We start from the raw sequence: 13,425 nt of genomic DNA, 5'->3' as shown, positions 1-13,425 counted from the left end.
TCAAGTTAGAGGCCTGGTTATAATGTGGATTACCAAAATGACCAAATTGGCAAATGTCAGAGCATACATTGAGACTTAGGGAATGATTTTGCAAAGCTGCCCGTGGGCCGGGTGGACAATAAATTAAGGTGTCTGAGAATAAAAAATTATGGGACGTTTTGTGCAAGAAGATGATAGTCTTGCAGCCCATTATCCTGAGATGAAATGCATTGCAGATCAGTGTAGCTTTAAATATAATTACAATTACTTCCCCTCTCTTTCCTATACAGTTATATCTACTAGTACAATAGCCTTTCAATACTACCAGGACAATATCCGGTACACAGTTCTCATTGAGCTAAGGCTATGTGTTAAAAACAAAGCTACAGGATTACTATAAACTAGGAAATTAAATAGGTCAAATTGGTTCTTCCGTATTGAACCACAGTTCACGATAAGCACTTCGATACCTTGCCTGTCACTTGCATGTGGCCTCCAGTTCCTACTTGTTCCAGCCTGATCCAGTTGCTGCTGTCTGAGCAAGTGACACCGCTGCTGCCTGGGTTTTCCTGCAAACGCTTCTTCCTGTCAACAGAAGCCCCGCATACCATAGGACCCACTTAATGCAGGCCTCAGTGAGAATGCACAGTGGGCGTTTCAAAGGCAATCCGATCTGTGCCCGGCCATGCCTAGACCATAAACAGCACCAGGAACAACACACACTGGCAAACACTGCTGCTGCGAATACCCCAGAACTATCGTACCTTTCTTCTGCACCCATTGAGATTTCACCTCCGAAACCTCAGACACCAACACCACTACCTCCAGACAACCGATGCATGTCATCACCATCATCCCACACGTCTGCCATGCCCCTCAACATCCGATCCCTCAAGAAACACTCCACTGAAATCTGGTACCTCTTCAACAGCAACACACCCAACTTTCTCCTCGTGATCAAAACATGGCTAAACCCAGACTCTAACCTGGACATCTCTGCAGCCATCCCACACGCCTACAAAATCATACACAGGATGAACCCACAAACCAGGCAGAGGATTTCCGATCATCTACAAAAACACGACTGATTGCACCACCTCCACGGACTCAGAAATCAACCTCATGAAACACCTCCACTTCAAAATACAACGCCACCTTGAAGGGAACCCTGACCTACCATCCCCCAGGCCCACAAGTGCAATTCTGCAACCATATCACAGAGTTCATCTCTCTCCCCTCTATCAGATCAACCAACTACATCCTCAATTTCCATTTCCACCTGGAAGCCACCACAGACACCCAACTCTACAGCCACCCTTGGCAGCCTCAACAACCTCAGACTCACCCACCTCGTTCAAGGACCAACTTTCACTGCAGACCACACCCTCAACCCTACTGTCTCCTCCAACAGGATCACCATCTTTCATATGACCCAGCTCACATGGTCTGACCACTACATCATACATTTCAAGCTACCCGCCCACCAAGTCACTCTACCAGAAAAACCCAAAGCACCATCAAGACACTGGGGCAAAATATCCAAAGAAAACTGGTCCAAGACCCTACAGGAAAGCCCACCAACCATACGGGAACCTCAATGTCCACTCCAAGCTCTTCAATAAATGGCTCACCGACTGCACCAGCTGCACCGCTCCCACCAGAAACAAGACCTCCAACAACAACAAATGACCCAGCTGGTACATGAACCACCCTAGGGAGTCCAAGCACCAGTGCAAACAACTGGAGAGAAAATGGAGACGTGACAAAAACACCACCGCTAGATCAACATACAAAGCCACCCTTAACCTCTACCACTAACAACTACATGATGCAAAGAAAAAGACCCTAACTCTCAGACTTGGAGCCAGCCCCAACAACACCAAATAACTCTTCACCAATGACAAGGATTTCTCCAACTACACAGCTGCCAACAATGACATCATTCCATCACAAGCACTCTGCAATGACCTCTCAAACTTCTTTGAACAGAAGATTGCCAAGATCTACAACACATTTGACCCACAGAATACAGATATGAATGCCCAGCAGAGCACCTCCCTCATTGTTAAATAGCAGTTAAGGAATTGGAAGCCCCTGTTGAACGAAGACACCACTGCCCAGATGAAAACCATCCACTTAGGAGCCCCCACAGAACCATGCCTCTACTTCATATGCAACCTTGGAAGAACCATCATCTCCCCTGGGCTCACAGCTATCATCAACATCTCCATAACCACCGCCACCTTCCTATCTTGCTGGAAAATGCAGAAGTCAATGCCCTATTAAAGAAACCAACAGCAGGACCGAAAACCCTCAGTATCTACATATCATCTTGCTCCTGTGGTTTAAAGATACAATCATGGGGAAAGTCATCAATACCCATCTTGGAGACCTCCTAGCATTCCATCAGCTCCTAGACAGCTCAAATCTGGCTTTCACACAACCACAGTACAGAACCTGCCCTAATTGTGGCTACCGATGACATCAGAAGCATTCTCGACTGAGGAGAAATGGCCTCATTCATCCTCCTTGACCTCTCTGCAGCTTTTGATTCAGTCTCCCACAACTCACCCCTCAATAAGCTTCAGCACTTGGGTATCTGCAGATTGGCTCTCAACTGGATATCTTCTTTCCTCAAGGACAGAACTCAATGAGTTAGGCTTCCTTAGTACACATGAGAACCCAAGCAACTCATCTGCAAAGTCCCTCAAGGATCTTTGCTCAGCCCAAACCTCTTAAACATCTACGCTCTATTTCTATTTTTGCAGACATCATCAGAGCCCACATATCCGTAGTATCCTATGCCAACAACACACAGCTCATCCTCTCTCTTACCAACACAGCAACGCCAAAGCAGACTTCGTCAACAGCATGAGCAATGCCACTGCTTGTATGAAAAATAGCCGCCTCCAGCTCAACAGAGACAAAACCAAAGTCCTTATCTTCAGCAACAACTATTCCCCTTGAGATACCTCTTAGTGGCCCTCTGCACTTGACCCCCCCCACCCAAGGACCATGCCAGGATGCTCTGGATCATAATGTGCACCAATCTCTCCATGAGTGGGGAGATCAATGCCGTCGTCTCATCAAGCTTTTACATCCTGTGAATGCTACGCAAGTTTTTCAAGTGGATCCCACTTGGCACCCAACGAACAGTCACCCAGGCTCTTACCAAAAGTAGACTTGACTACAAAAATGACCTCTTATGGGAATCCCTGCCCATGCTCTATGCTTACTCCAAACTGCCTGGAACACCTATGCCAGACTCATACTGAAGATCTCACAAAATAACCACATCTTTCCACACCTCAACAACCTTCACTGGCTCCAGTTCAGGAACCCACCAGACACCTTTGGTCTGCGTACCAGGCAAGAGCACACCTCCCTTGCATCAAGAAGGCCAGAAGCGGAGGATACTCCTTTTCATACCTCATTGCCAAGACCTGGAACGACCTCCTGCAACTTCTCAGAAACCCTCCCTTCCTTAAGGACCTTTGAAAAAACCTCAAGACAGGGCTCTTCCAGACGAAACAGGCATGATTTCCTCCTACCCCCTCAGGCCTGCCCTACTCAGCGCCTGGATATCCTCACGGGTGATTAGTCGTGCTCTACAAATCCACATAACATAACATGACAAAGAAGCATATTTTTTCAGAAGCTTGCCCTCTGGTGAATGGGTAGAGAGTGTGTAATACAGAAATCACAGAACTAACAATTTTAAACTTCATCCACCAGGGCCATGTTGTGAAGACAGGATTCAGTTCCGGACAATATGGGTGTGTGCGCTCACTAAATAATGGCGCCTCAGGATTGCACAACAAAAATGGCAACCCCACTAAACAACTGCCATCAGAATCAGCCAGCAAACCAAAGAGTAAAAAAGAACAGTAGTGAGTTCAAGCCTAACACAGTAAAAATTAACCCCTCAATAGCCTCCCAACAGTCAAAAGAAGCAACTGCAACAGTAATTAAAAATAACTAACATAAAAATATCCTCCTGAGGACTTTGCTTGATCTCAGCTCTGATTCAATTATCCGTTCCTGGTTTCCCCTTTCTTCCCCTATTCCTCCTGTTTTTCTAGTTTTTTGTTATATTTGGGCCAAAAGCAATGCCGAAAGAACACCAAGAGGTTACAAAAGAATTTAATCGTTCAGACAAGGAAGGAGTGCTACATTCGCTGCCCGACAGCACATTCTTAGGCATTGCATCCAACTCTCGAATGGGATTGTTTGCTCCTGAACTGTTCTGGTGTTTCTGCTCTACAGTAATCCGGAAGAGTGTTCCACAAGCCAAATGGAATGTGGATTATATAGGGCCACAGAGAGACTGAAAAATGTAACATGGTGCAAAGTAATCAATCGTAGGCTTTCGTTGTTTGGGGAACTAACACTATGAATTACAGGAAAGGGACGTTGAGAAACCATATAAACAGTCCTTTCCAAGATGGTGGTCTGTCAGTAAGATGTTTTCCATGATTCGCAAACCAAGATGGAGTAAAGCTTTTTTCCTGTGATGTCAATTCTAGTTTGATGCATATCTAAAGGAGGCACTCACGAGACAAAGATGCATTACAGTGTGTTCATTCCATAATTTTTCATCACATTCTTTGGACCTTATACTACTATTTTGTCACAGATTGTTTGTATCTAGCAGTCAGAATATTTTGTTGGCTCTTTTCTCCTCCATAGCAGAGGAAGTTTGCAGCCTTGCTGATCACTTCTTTTTTATTTTCATATACAGTCAAGAGCTACAAGACAGTCAAGACAGTCTTGTACTCTTTGAAAACTTTTTTTCTAATAACTGAGATCCTCTTAAGGAAGCAACTGAGATTGTGTGCAGAGTGGCACCATGGCTTCTGGGAGCAGTAGCTCTCTCTCTTTGCTCAATTATGAAGGGACATATTTTTATTTTATTTCGAGCTCCGCCTTCCTTCTCAAGGTGGAGCTCTGATTCTTTCTCACTGCTCCAATGCTTCACCACTGAGCTAATAGTTGTTTTATCTCAGTTAGTTTGGTGCTTGCAACCGTCTTACTGTGAGAGTGTGTGTCAACTACTTCTGACCTACTGTTCTGATTATTGCCCTTTTCCTGGTTTCTGTGTGCTTTGCACTTTCATTGCCACTTGATATGTCAGTACCTCTCTAGCTTTTTTAGTTGGTCTATCCCTGTTTCTATTCTCTGATTCTGCAGTAACCTCAGTAGTGTTCTTGTCTGTATGAAGATTCTTTGTCCTGTATTCCAGTGTTTTTGTTCTGTCTGTGAGCTTCCAGTCTTGTTCTTAATGTATTCAAGAGTTTGCTTTTCTTTCGGCATATTGTCCCAGTCGCTCATTTAAGTTTACTATGTTTCTGTACTTGTCTTGCCTTCCCAGTTAGGTTAGTATGCCTGCTTTTTCTATATATTCTCATGCTTTCCCCATTCCATTTTTGCTAGACTCCTCCCCTGCCATTCCTCTTCCCAGTTTCTGAATTCTCTATTCTTGCTCCACTCTGCGTATCTTTTGTTGTGTCTGTGCTAGAAATGTGTTACAAATGTGTTTATGTTTATCAAAGGATGCTACTGAGTCCTGAGGCTTTGTTCCTCATGCACAGAGACTCACTTAGTACTCTTCTTCCATAAAAGTACCTGGGTGTCTCCCAAGACTCTCCACGAATGACTGCTTTTTGTCTTTTTGTGATCTCTTTTTATTTACAAATAGTTTTCCACAAAGCATATGAACTATAATTTATTACATCTCGTTGTACATCTGCTTTGTATTTTCATACTGCCTTCCTATAGTGTATTGTAGTGCATATGTGTTCTTTTTATAGTTTTGTATTCTGCAACCATTACCCAGTTTATGTTCAGTTTTTGGATCACAGTGCACTCCAACCTGTCCCAGTCTTCTTGTCCATCCATGTTTTAGGTTCTCCCTTGTACCAGAAATGAGAGCGCACCTCTCCCTGTCAGTCTTCAAGTCCTACCAGGCTGACAGAGGGACACCTAATGTGCAGTAGGCATAGATAAAAAGTACTACAAAGGCAAATGCATACAAAAAGGACAATTCTGTTTTAAACACAGGCACATGGCTCCTGAAGAAGTACTGGGTGACTAGACCTAATCTGTCACTTACTGTTCCACAGATTCAAATTCCCGTTCTTGCTGGCACTGCAGCCCCCATCTGTACGTTCTGCTTAGTCGTGATCTCCGCTCAGTCCAAGCCTTTCCTTCAATCCTTCCTTTCTGTTTGCCATCTGCTTGACTCTATTCTAGTCTACACCACTGATTCAACATGTGCATGCCTTTCCTCTAACCTGCTTAGTTTAGTAGGTCCTTTCTATGGTTCTATTCCAACAAAATTGTCCCAAGCTTTATAGAGAATGTTGATACTGTCAAACACAGGAAGCAAATAAAAACATTTAACTGCATTTCATAATACGTTGAAAAGTTCAAGAAGAAAGTTTCACAAGGTACCCTTTTGTGCAATATACGCTTGGCCCTTTGAATGTTTTTGGGTTTAAACTCACTCTTAAGGAGAGTTCTTTGTGAAGCATGTATCCCTGGATTCCAATAAAAACAAGTATTTTCAATGCAATGGGTCTTGCATTTGCTCGAGTTAGAGCTATTAGCGGTTTAAACTCCTAACCGGACTTTTCTTGCCACACAAATTAAAAGAAAAAAACGCAGCGCGATCGCACTATGTAAAATGCAACGTGATCGCCCTGCGTGGAAAATAAACAGATAAAGTAGTCCGGACACCATGATGACAACATCGAGCATCGTATGTTTTTAGTAGTTTACCGGTGCTGTGTAGGTGGGCTAAACACCGGAAAAGGCATGATGTATGCATGACTTTCACAAATGAAGGCAAGCGGATTTTAAAAGGCAAGTCCACGATCCAATGAAAGTGACTGACGTGAGATGGGCGTGGTTGGAAGCCCAAAGAGATATTACAGTATGGGACGGAGTGCTTTGCGCTCACCCATAAGAAACAACAGTATAAGCAAGTACTGGCTAATATCAGTCCACTGAGCACTTGGCACAGTCGAAACGTATAGTAACAAACAAAATATACTTTTACTCCTTCGTTAAACATATGTAAATTGCATTTCCGCACATCAAGCCTATGCTACTAACACTAAAGAACAATGATTTTTTGCATCATGGGTGTGGCTTCAGCTCTAAATATTAAGATCAAAAATATGGGTAAGACAACCACCTAAAAGATCACCATAAATGTACTCACTGGCAACAATGCGTCTTCCATCTGACAGAATCATTTCTCCACTTTCTACAAGAGTTTTCAAAACACAAGTTACGTTTGTTGGTGCTTTATCAGCTTCATCAATAACAAGGATGTGGCCCATTTTTACTGCTTTTACCTGAAAAGGAACAGAAAACACAGTCATTTGGTCTAGTGTCCAAGTGTACCTCTGCGGTCTTTAAACCCATAATTCACATGGATGATGTCATACCTCTGAAAAAAATATTTTCCATAATTCAATGACATGAAACTTCGCACAATATACTATGAATTTCATCTAAAGGGAATCTGGTTCCAGTCTCATTTTCTGCTACTTAATCTTTAAGCATGATAATGTATTGAGGACATGAAATGATGAAACAACTCAGCTGAGCTTCCCCATAATGCTTTGTTTAATTACAGGATGACCAGAGCCTGGAAATTGGAATTGCATTAAGGGTCTGTTGTTAATTGTACCATGGAGATAGTAGCCTCAAAAACATTTACTTCTGCAACTTGATTTGCTTTCTTAGTACTGCATACCTGTCTTCTATAGCGCCTCGCTTCTTAAACAACATAATTCTACATTTCATTACTGCAGATAACCAAACAGAGTTGTGCACCATTTAAGTAATTCTGTCTATATCATTGCAGTGAAAAGATTCAATGCAGCATGATCTCAGCGGAGGACTGCTAAGTTTCACAGAAAAAGCCTCTTGGGAAGGTTGTAGAGGGCTATTTTGAAGAACTTTTAAAAAGAGTTCGGGTGCCCTCAATGAGATGGATAGGAAAGTCAGCCCCAGAACCAACAAACTGAATCCATGGAAGCTCACTCTTTTCACCATATCATCCAAACCGTAGAAGCGTCAGATGGGAGGCAAGTTACCTAGTCCTCTGAGGACTTTCATTTCCAGGATGCTCCCACTACTAGGTTTTCAACTGAACAATAACATGCAAGCCAAGTATAAAGAGCCCAGAAGGAAATGTAGGTCCCCTTGCCACAGGACCACTTCAGTCTATATATCTATGGACATGACCATTGCCTGGGTCACTATGACAATGAGAAGTGGTTAAGCCCTGCTTATGCATTTGAGACAGTTCTGTCAGTATGTTAATATTTATAATGAAAAATGAAAAAAATGCCATAAAGAGATCAACAATGAAGACAAACTTCAGAACCTCACTATTCCACTTAGAAAGACCCTGGACATAGCAAAAGAAGCCACGTCCTCCGAGTACTTGTAGAAAAGTGGGCATAGAAAGTAGTGTCCTTTCTGGGTGGCACCAACTGTAAATAGGTGCAAAAGCAGTAAATCATAATCCGTGTGGAGTGGCCAATTCAGAAGCAGGCCCGATCATGCAATGGGTATGCCTGAATGCTGTGTACATCAAACACTTGGGAAAATATGCGGCCACCTATAAAGTATTGGCCAAATTCCCCTGGTATTTCCACCCTTCAGTGTGGGCAAGGACAAAGCCAATTTTCTATCTAGATTCACATATTGCCTCAGAGGTTGGAAGGCGGCTGAGACGTAACGTGGCAAAATCAGTGAAAATGCAACCACTTCTTCCCTCCTAAAGCAGGACAAACTGGGGCTAAAAGGTCTAGAAATGTATTCAGCAGCACAGTATTCCTATCCACACTGTCAGCAGATAAGATGCATAACACCTTACCAGATAAGGGTATGAGGTGGGTGTGCAGTTTACAAGACTAAGAATCATTACTGTGTGTACTTACGGATAACGTAAGGACCTCTTTGTTCAGTCATTAGATTCGTTCTGGTTTTCAGTGTTTATTTCTAGTGAGTTCCTGTTGTGCCCTTCTAGTGTTTTCCTTTTTTGGGAAGTTCAGTGTTAGATTTACACATTCTGACAGAAAGTAAATTTATGATGATGGGGGCTTTCCATTTACAACAATCTGACACACAAGTCCATATTTTAGAATATTTTAAGGTGTTTTGGCTTACAGGTTTCAGCCCAAAATTAAAAGAATTATAGAGCAATTGAATACTGCACAATCCAACACTCGCACCTGTTGTGGCCCCTGCTAGAACCCTCGGCTGTTTCCTCGAGTGGTGGAGTCCCTGTTCGGCAGATCCCTTTGACTCATACTTATATGCCTGCTGGGTGTTGAAGAGATGCTTCCATGTAGCACAGGGCTGGCTGTGTGGCAGACGCAGAGTGGTGGATCAGGACAGTCCCAGGCACTTGCTCCTGGCATTCCCTTTGTGGAGAGTGGAGCTTGTGCAGTCATTGACAGTGCTGCTTTTGCTATAGTAGGGAGTGGCAAAGGGCCCACAGTTGTCACCAAAGGACAGGTTATAGAGCAGGGATTGACAAATTGGCGATTTACGAGATTTCCCCTTGAGCCCTTACATATGTTCTACATTTTTATTCCTACATTACCATCAGGGCTGCTTGCCTTCTGTTTTCTATTTGTTTCCCTAAGTAAAATGGCAAAAGTTTGTTTCCAGATTCAGCAATTCACATTTCTGTAACTGTACTTAAAATGGACATAGAGGTGAGATGCCTCATGAGATTCTTCTGGCAGGCTTGTAGCCCCTTTTACTTCTTTTTTGGCTGTGTACTTTGTGCCCCCTTCTCATCTTCGGGAATCTTCACTAGTCTGCTCCTGTTTGGTTTGGATTCCCAGACTCAGTTCATGCAAGTCATGATTCTGCATTTATCCAATTGTAATGGTATTGAATTCCTCATGTTGATATTAGCAGGAGGTGTTTATGCCTTTGGCTTGTTCCTGCTATTCGGTGAATTCTATCTGGAGATAGTTTCTAGCCTAGCACATTCTTTGGTATTGGTTAACAAGCTGGCTACTGAGAGGGGTCATCCTTTGATTCAAGGTATAATACAGTAATGGAGCAAACACTGTACCCTTTTACGTAAAGTATCTGCCATCCAGCCTCCCTCGCAACCTCCACACATAGGCCATGCTTGACATTTCGCCACCAACAGATCCACAAACACATTAAGAGGTGCCAGCACATCCCAAAAGTTACTAACATAGCTGTATGAAAGCAGAAAAACAGGCATTATGGGTATTTAAATGCTGTACGACAACAGTACAATATATGTACAGATTTTATACATTCGGTTATCTAAACACAAGGCATTGTCTGAGCAGAATTCCGTGAAAAGATGGCTACCATTTAGCTTCCAGAATAGGGAAGTGACCATATCTGTACAACACAGTTAGAGATTCGCTACAAAGAGTGCAATGTTTTTCAAAGCATCATGAGAATAACGAGGGCATACACAGTGCAAAGAACATTACAGCAAACCCGACCAAAATGTTTATCTTGACAAGCAAGGCAACAAGTAAAGAATACAAATTTATATTTTACTGCCTGCGCCATTATAAGCTGATCGTAAGGTGAAGTTGAAAGCAATTGGGTTATTAGTTGCGAGGAATGTGAGTCCTTCACAAATAATAGGTCCACAACTGTCTTATAACTGAAAGCCAAGTACCCCACCGTAGCACCTGACTCTCTCAGGGGAGCGTAGCAGAGCAGTCCCACGCCTATACTGGGGAGATGGTGTGGGCTAGCAATCTCAGTTTGCTGGCATGCAACAACAACACTCATAAAAGAGTTTGTCCAATCAGTGCTTTTTATTTTAAAAAGGAAAATCACTTTTATTACACATTCACACACTCCTAAATACTATGCATTAATTTACAAATATATACATCAGGTAGATGGAAATATGGTGACATCCTCATATCACATTTCACCCTTAGTGGGTCCTGAATCCCATAATCACAATACCCCGCCTAAACCAGATACAACATCACAATAGAGGGTGTCATTTAAATAAGGCAGGGCTAAATGCTGTGTCAATGGGTCACCAAATAATAATAACTGCATGTTATGCTTGGTGAAGGTAACACATATTAAGGGGTGTCACTGAAAAAAACAAAGGTTACTGGGATGTTATGGTTAGGAAATGGAATGAAAAAAAAACCCATAGCAATTCAGTGACAAAAACAAAGGTTGCAGGGACTTTATAGTTAGACTAGCATGTTAAACGTACAAAACCATAGAAATTCACCTATTATAGTTACAGTTATCCAAAGTAACTATAATTCATGCCCTGAGATAACTATAACTCATGCCCCCGCCATGCACAGTTTTTCAGTCAAAAACTTTTATGCAAATATTACACTGATATTATCAATGATGTTGTCAAAGGTGTTCATGAGTGCCGTAATTTGTAGGGTAATTAGCAGTCCATAGGGAGGGTGCAGGGTATAGTTACCTCGGACTGATGCCAGTCCCTGCGGCCAACCCTCCCCAACCAACCAACCCTGAGAGAGATAGAAAATGAGAGAGAGTGAGCGACTTAGGGTTTGATGAATTATGAACTTAGAATGAGATATTTCCGGACAAATAACCACAAAGCCAGAGGCAACTCCTTACTGTGCAATGTCCAGACTTAGCTATGGCATTCAACCCACAGATTTTGAGGGTAAAAAGACTTCAATGTTCCATCACTAGGAATGTTTGACAGTGAAAACACTAGAAAATAAACAGACACACTGTCAAAGGAAAACTAGGATTTGAACCTTGAACTGAGTGACAGCACAATACCTTGACAATTAAGCCAGAAGTGACTCTGTTCTGCTCTGCATCCAAAAGTAACTATAACATTGGTACCAAACATCTTGCTACTCTGACACTATGAAGTCATTGTATGAATAGACCATTGCAATGACATTCACTCTCTTCAATCCCGCTATGGGATCATATCCCAAGGTGGTGGTCCCCCGCATTCAATTTGATGAAAGTCCTGGGGAAGTGGCAGTCCCCGGGGCTGTTGGGAGGGAGGGGCACAGGTGGCCTCCCCCGCATATATTTACCAAATCTGCCCCAGGGAGATACCAGTCCCCGGGGCTGCGGGCGTGCCCGGTGGCACCCCCGCATTGAATTTCTACTTGTGCCCCAGGTAGGTGGTTGCCCCCAAGGCTGCGGGGGAGGGGGGAGAAGGCCACTCACATTTGCTGAAAATTTGTGCCCCAGGGAGGTTGCGGTCCCCAGGGCTCCACGCCCCCCCACCGCCTTGGGGCATTCAAAATGTCAATGCCCCTGGGACCTGGCCCACCAGGGGGTCTTCTTAAAAAAACAATGTGTCATCACATTAACAGAAGAGACTACACGTCATGTCTGAATGCATTAAAACCAATTAAACTAATGATAATGCTCATAGGCGTTAACTATAATGGCAAACATTCATCGTTCACTTTCATGTTATCAGTACAGAATTTATCATCAAAACGCATACATGAGCCTGAGCCTTCTTTACTTCCTGCGGGTCACATAACGCAGCCATAGGACCAATCACAAGGGGTCCCCACATTTGCGAGCCCATGAGTAACTGCCGAGGCACAGGGAAAATTTGAAATCATGGTTGAAGCACACATCTCTAACACTGGATGGAGAGGTAGTTAGGGGTGACAGAATGACTGATGTATTTCAGCTTGAGTACAACATGCCTAACTCCTTAACTTTAAACTGGCCCACCGCCAAGATCTACTCCCATGGTTTTCACATGCAGAGCATAATCCTGAAGTATTGCACACATACACAACATGACTAGAGCATCATTCCTCCACCTGCCCAGATTTCTTCCCATATACTGCCTCTGTTTTTTATGTGCTAGTGAATTTTCTTAGTCCTCGCAGTTTGTCATTTGATGCAGTACCTTTGACAATATACTCTCAATGCAGAAGGTATAGGGGTATGCAGCCCACCGAACAGAGGACCTAAAACAATCAGAGCACATCAGTCCAGAATTATGGTTACTAAAGTGACTAATGGGTAAATAAAGTGTGCCTTGTATTCTATCTTTTGTAACTATTTGCTCCCTACCAATCAACCAAACACCTATGCTTGACTCATCCTTTCAGAACCTCTTCAATTTGATAATGCACATTGAGGTGGACTTTGAAAAGTCTCAAAAACACCTGCCAAAGACACAATTTCAACCTCCTGTGACTGACTTCATGATTTCGCTCACAAACATGTTGCTGCCTATTTCCTGCTGGTTCTCTGTATCCATTGAAAATAAAATCATATAGCTGACAGGCATGGTGGGTGTCATAAAAAACAAATACATTAATAAATAAAGAACTGTTTCAGTGGGCTCAAGCACCTGTAAACCTATAAACATGACTCTTTGAGTCACAGGTTAGGGAAAAGTGTAGGCAGCAA

The 13,425-nt window shown here is 43.0% G+C and overlaps 1 protein-coding gene across 1 annotated transcript in view; it reads right to left on the bottom strand.

Annotated features, from left to right (window-relative positions):
• The window catches only part of VWA8 (von Willebrand factor A domain containing 8), a 1,423,713-nt gene that overhangs the window by 750,465 nt on the left and 659,823 nt on the right, over positions 1–13,425 (bottom strand). The window contains exon 23 of the mRNA XM_069205432.1: positions 7,205–7,340. Coding sequence (XP_069061533.1) covers positions 7,205–7,340 — 136 coding nt within the window. The remainder of the gene's footprint in view (positions 1–7,204; positions 7,341–13,425) is intronic.

This window comes from Pleurodeles waltl, chromosome 8 (assembly GCF_031143425.1).
Source record: "Pleurodeles waltl isolate 20211129_DDA chromosome 8, aPleWal1.hap1.20221129, whole genome shotgun sequence".
Taxonomy (NCBI): Eukaryota; Metazoa; Chordata; class Amphibia; order Caudata; family Salamandridae; genus Pleurodeles; species Pleurodeles waltl.
This window is presented reverse-complemented; position numbering and strand designations above follow the sequence as displayed.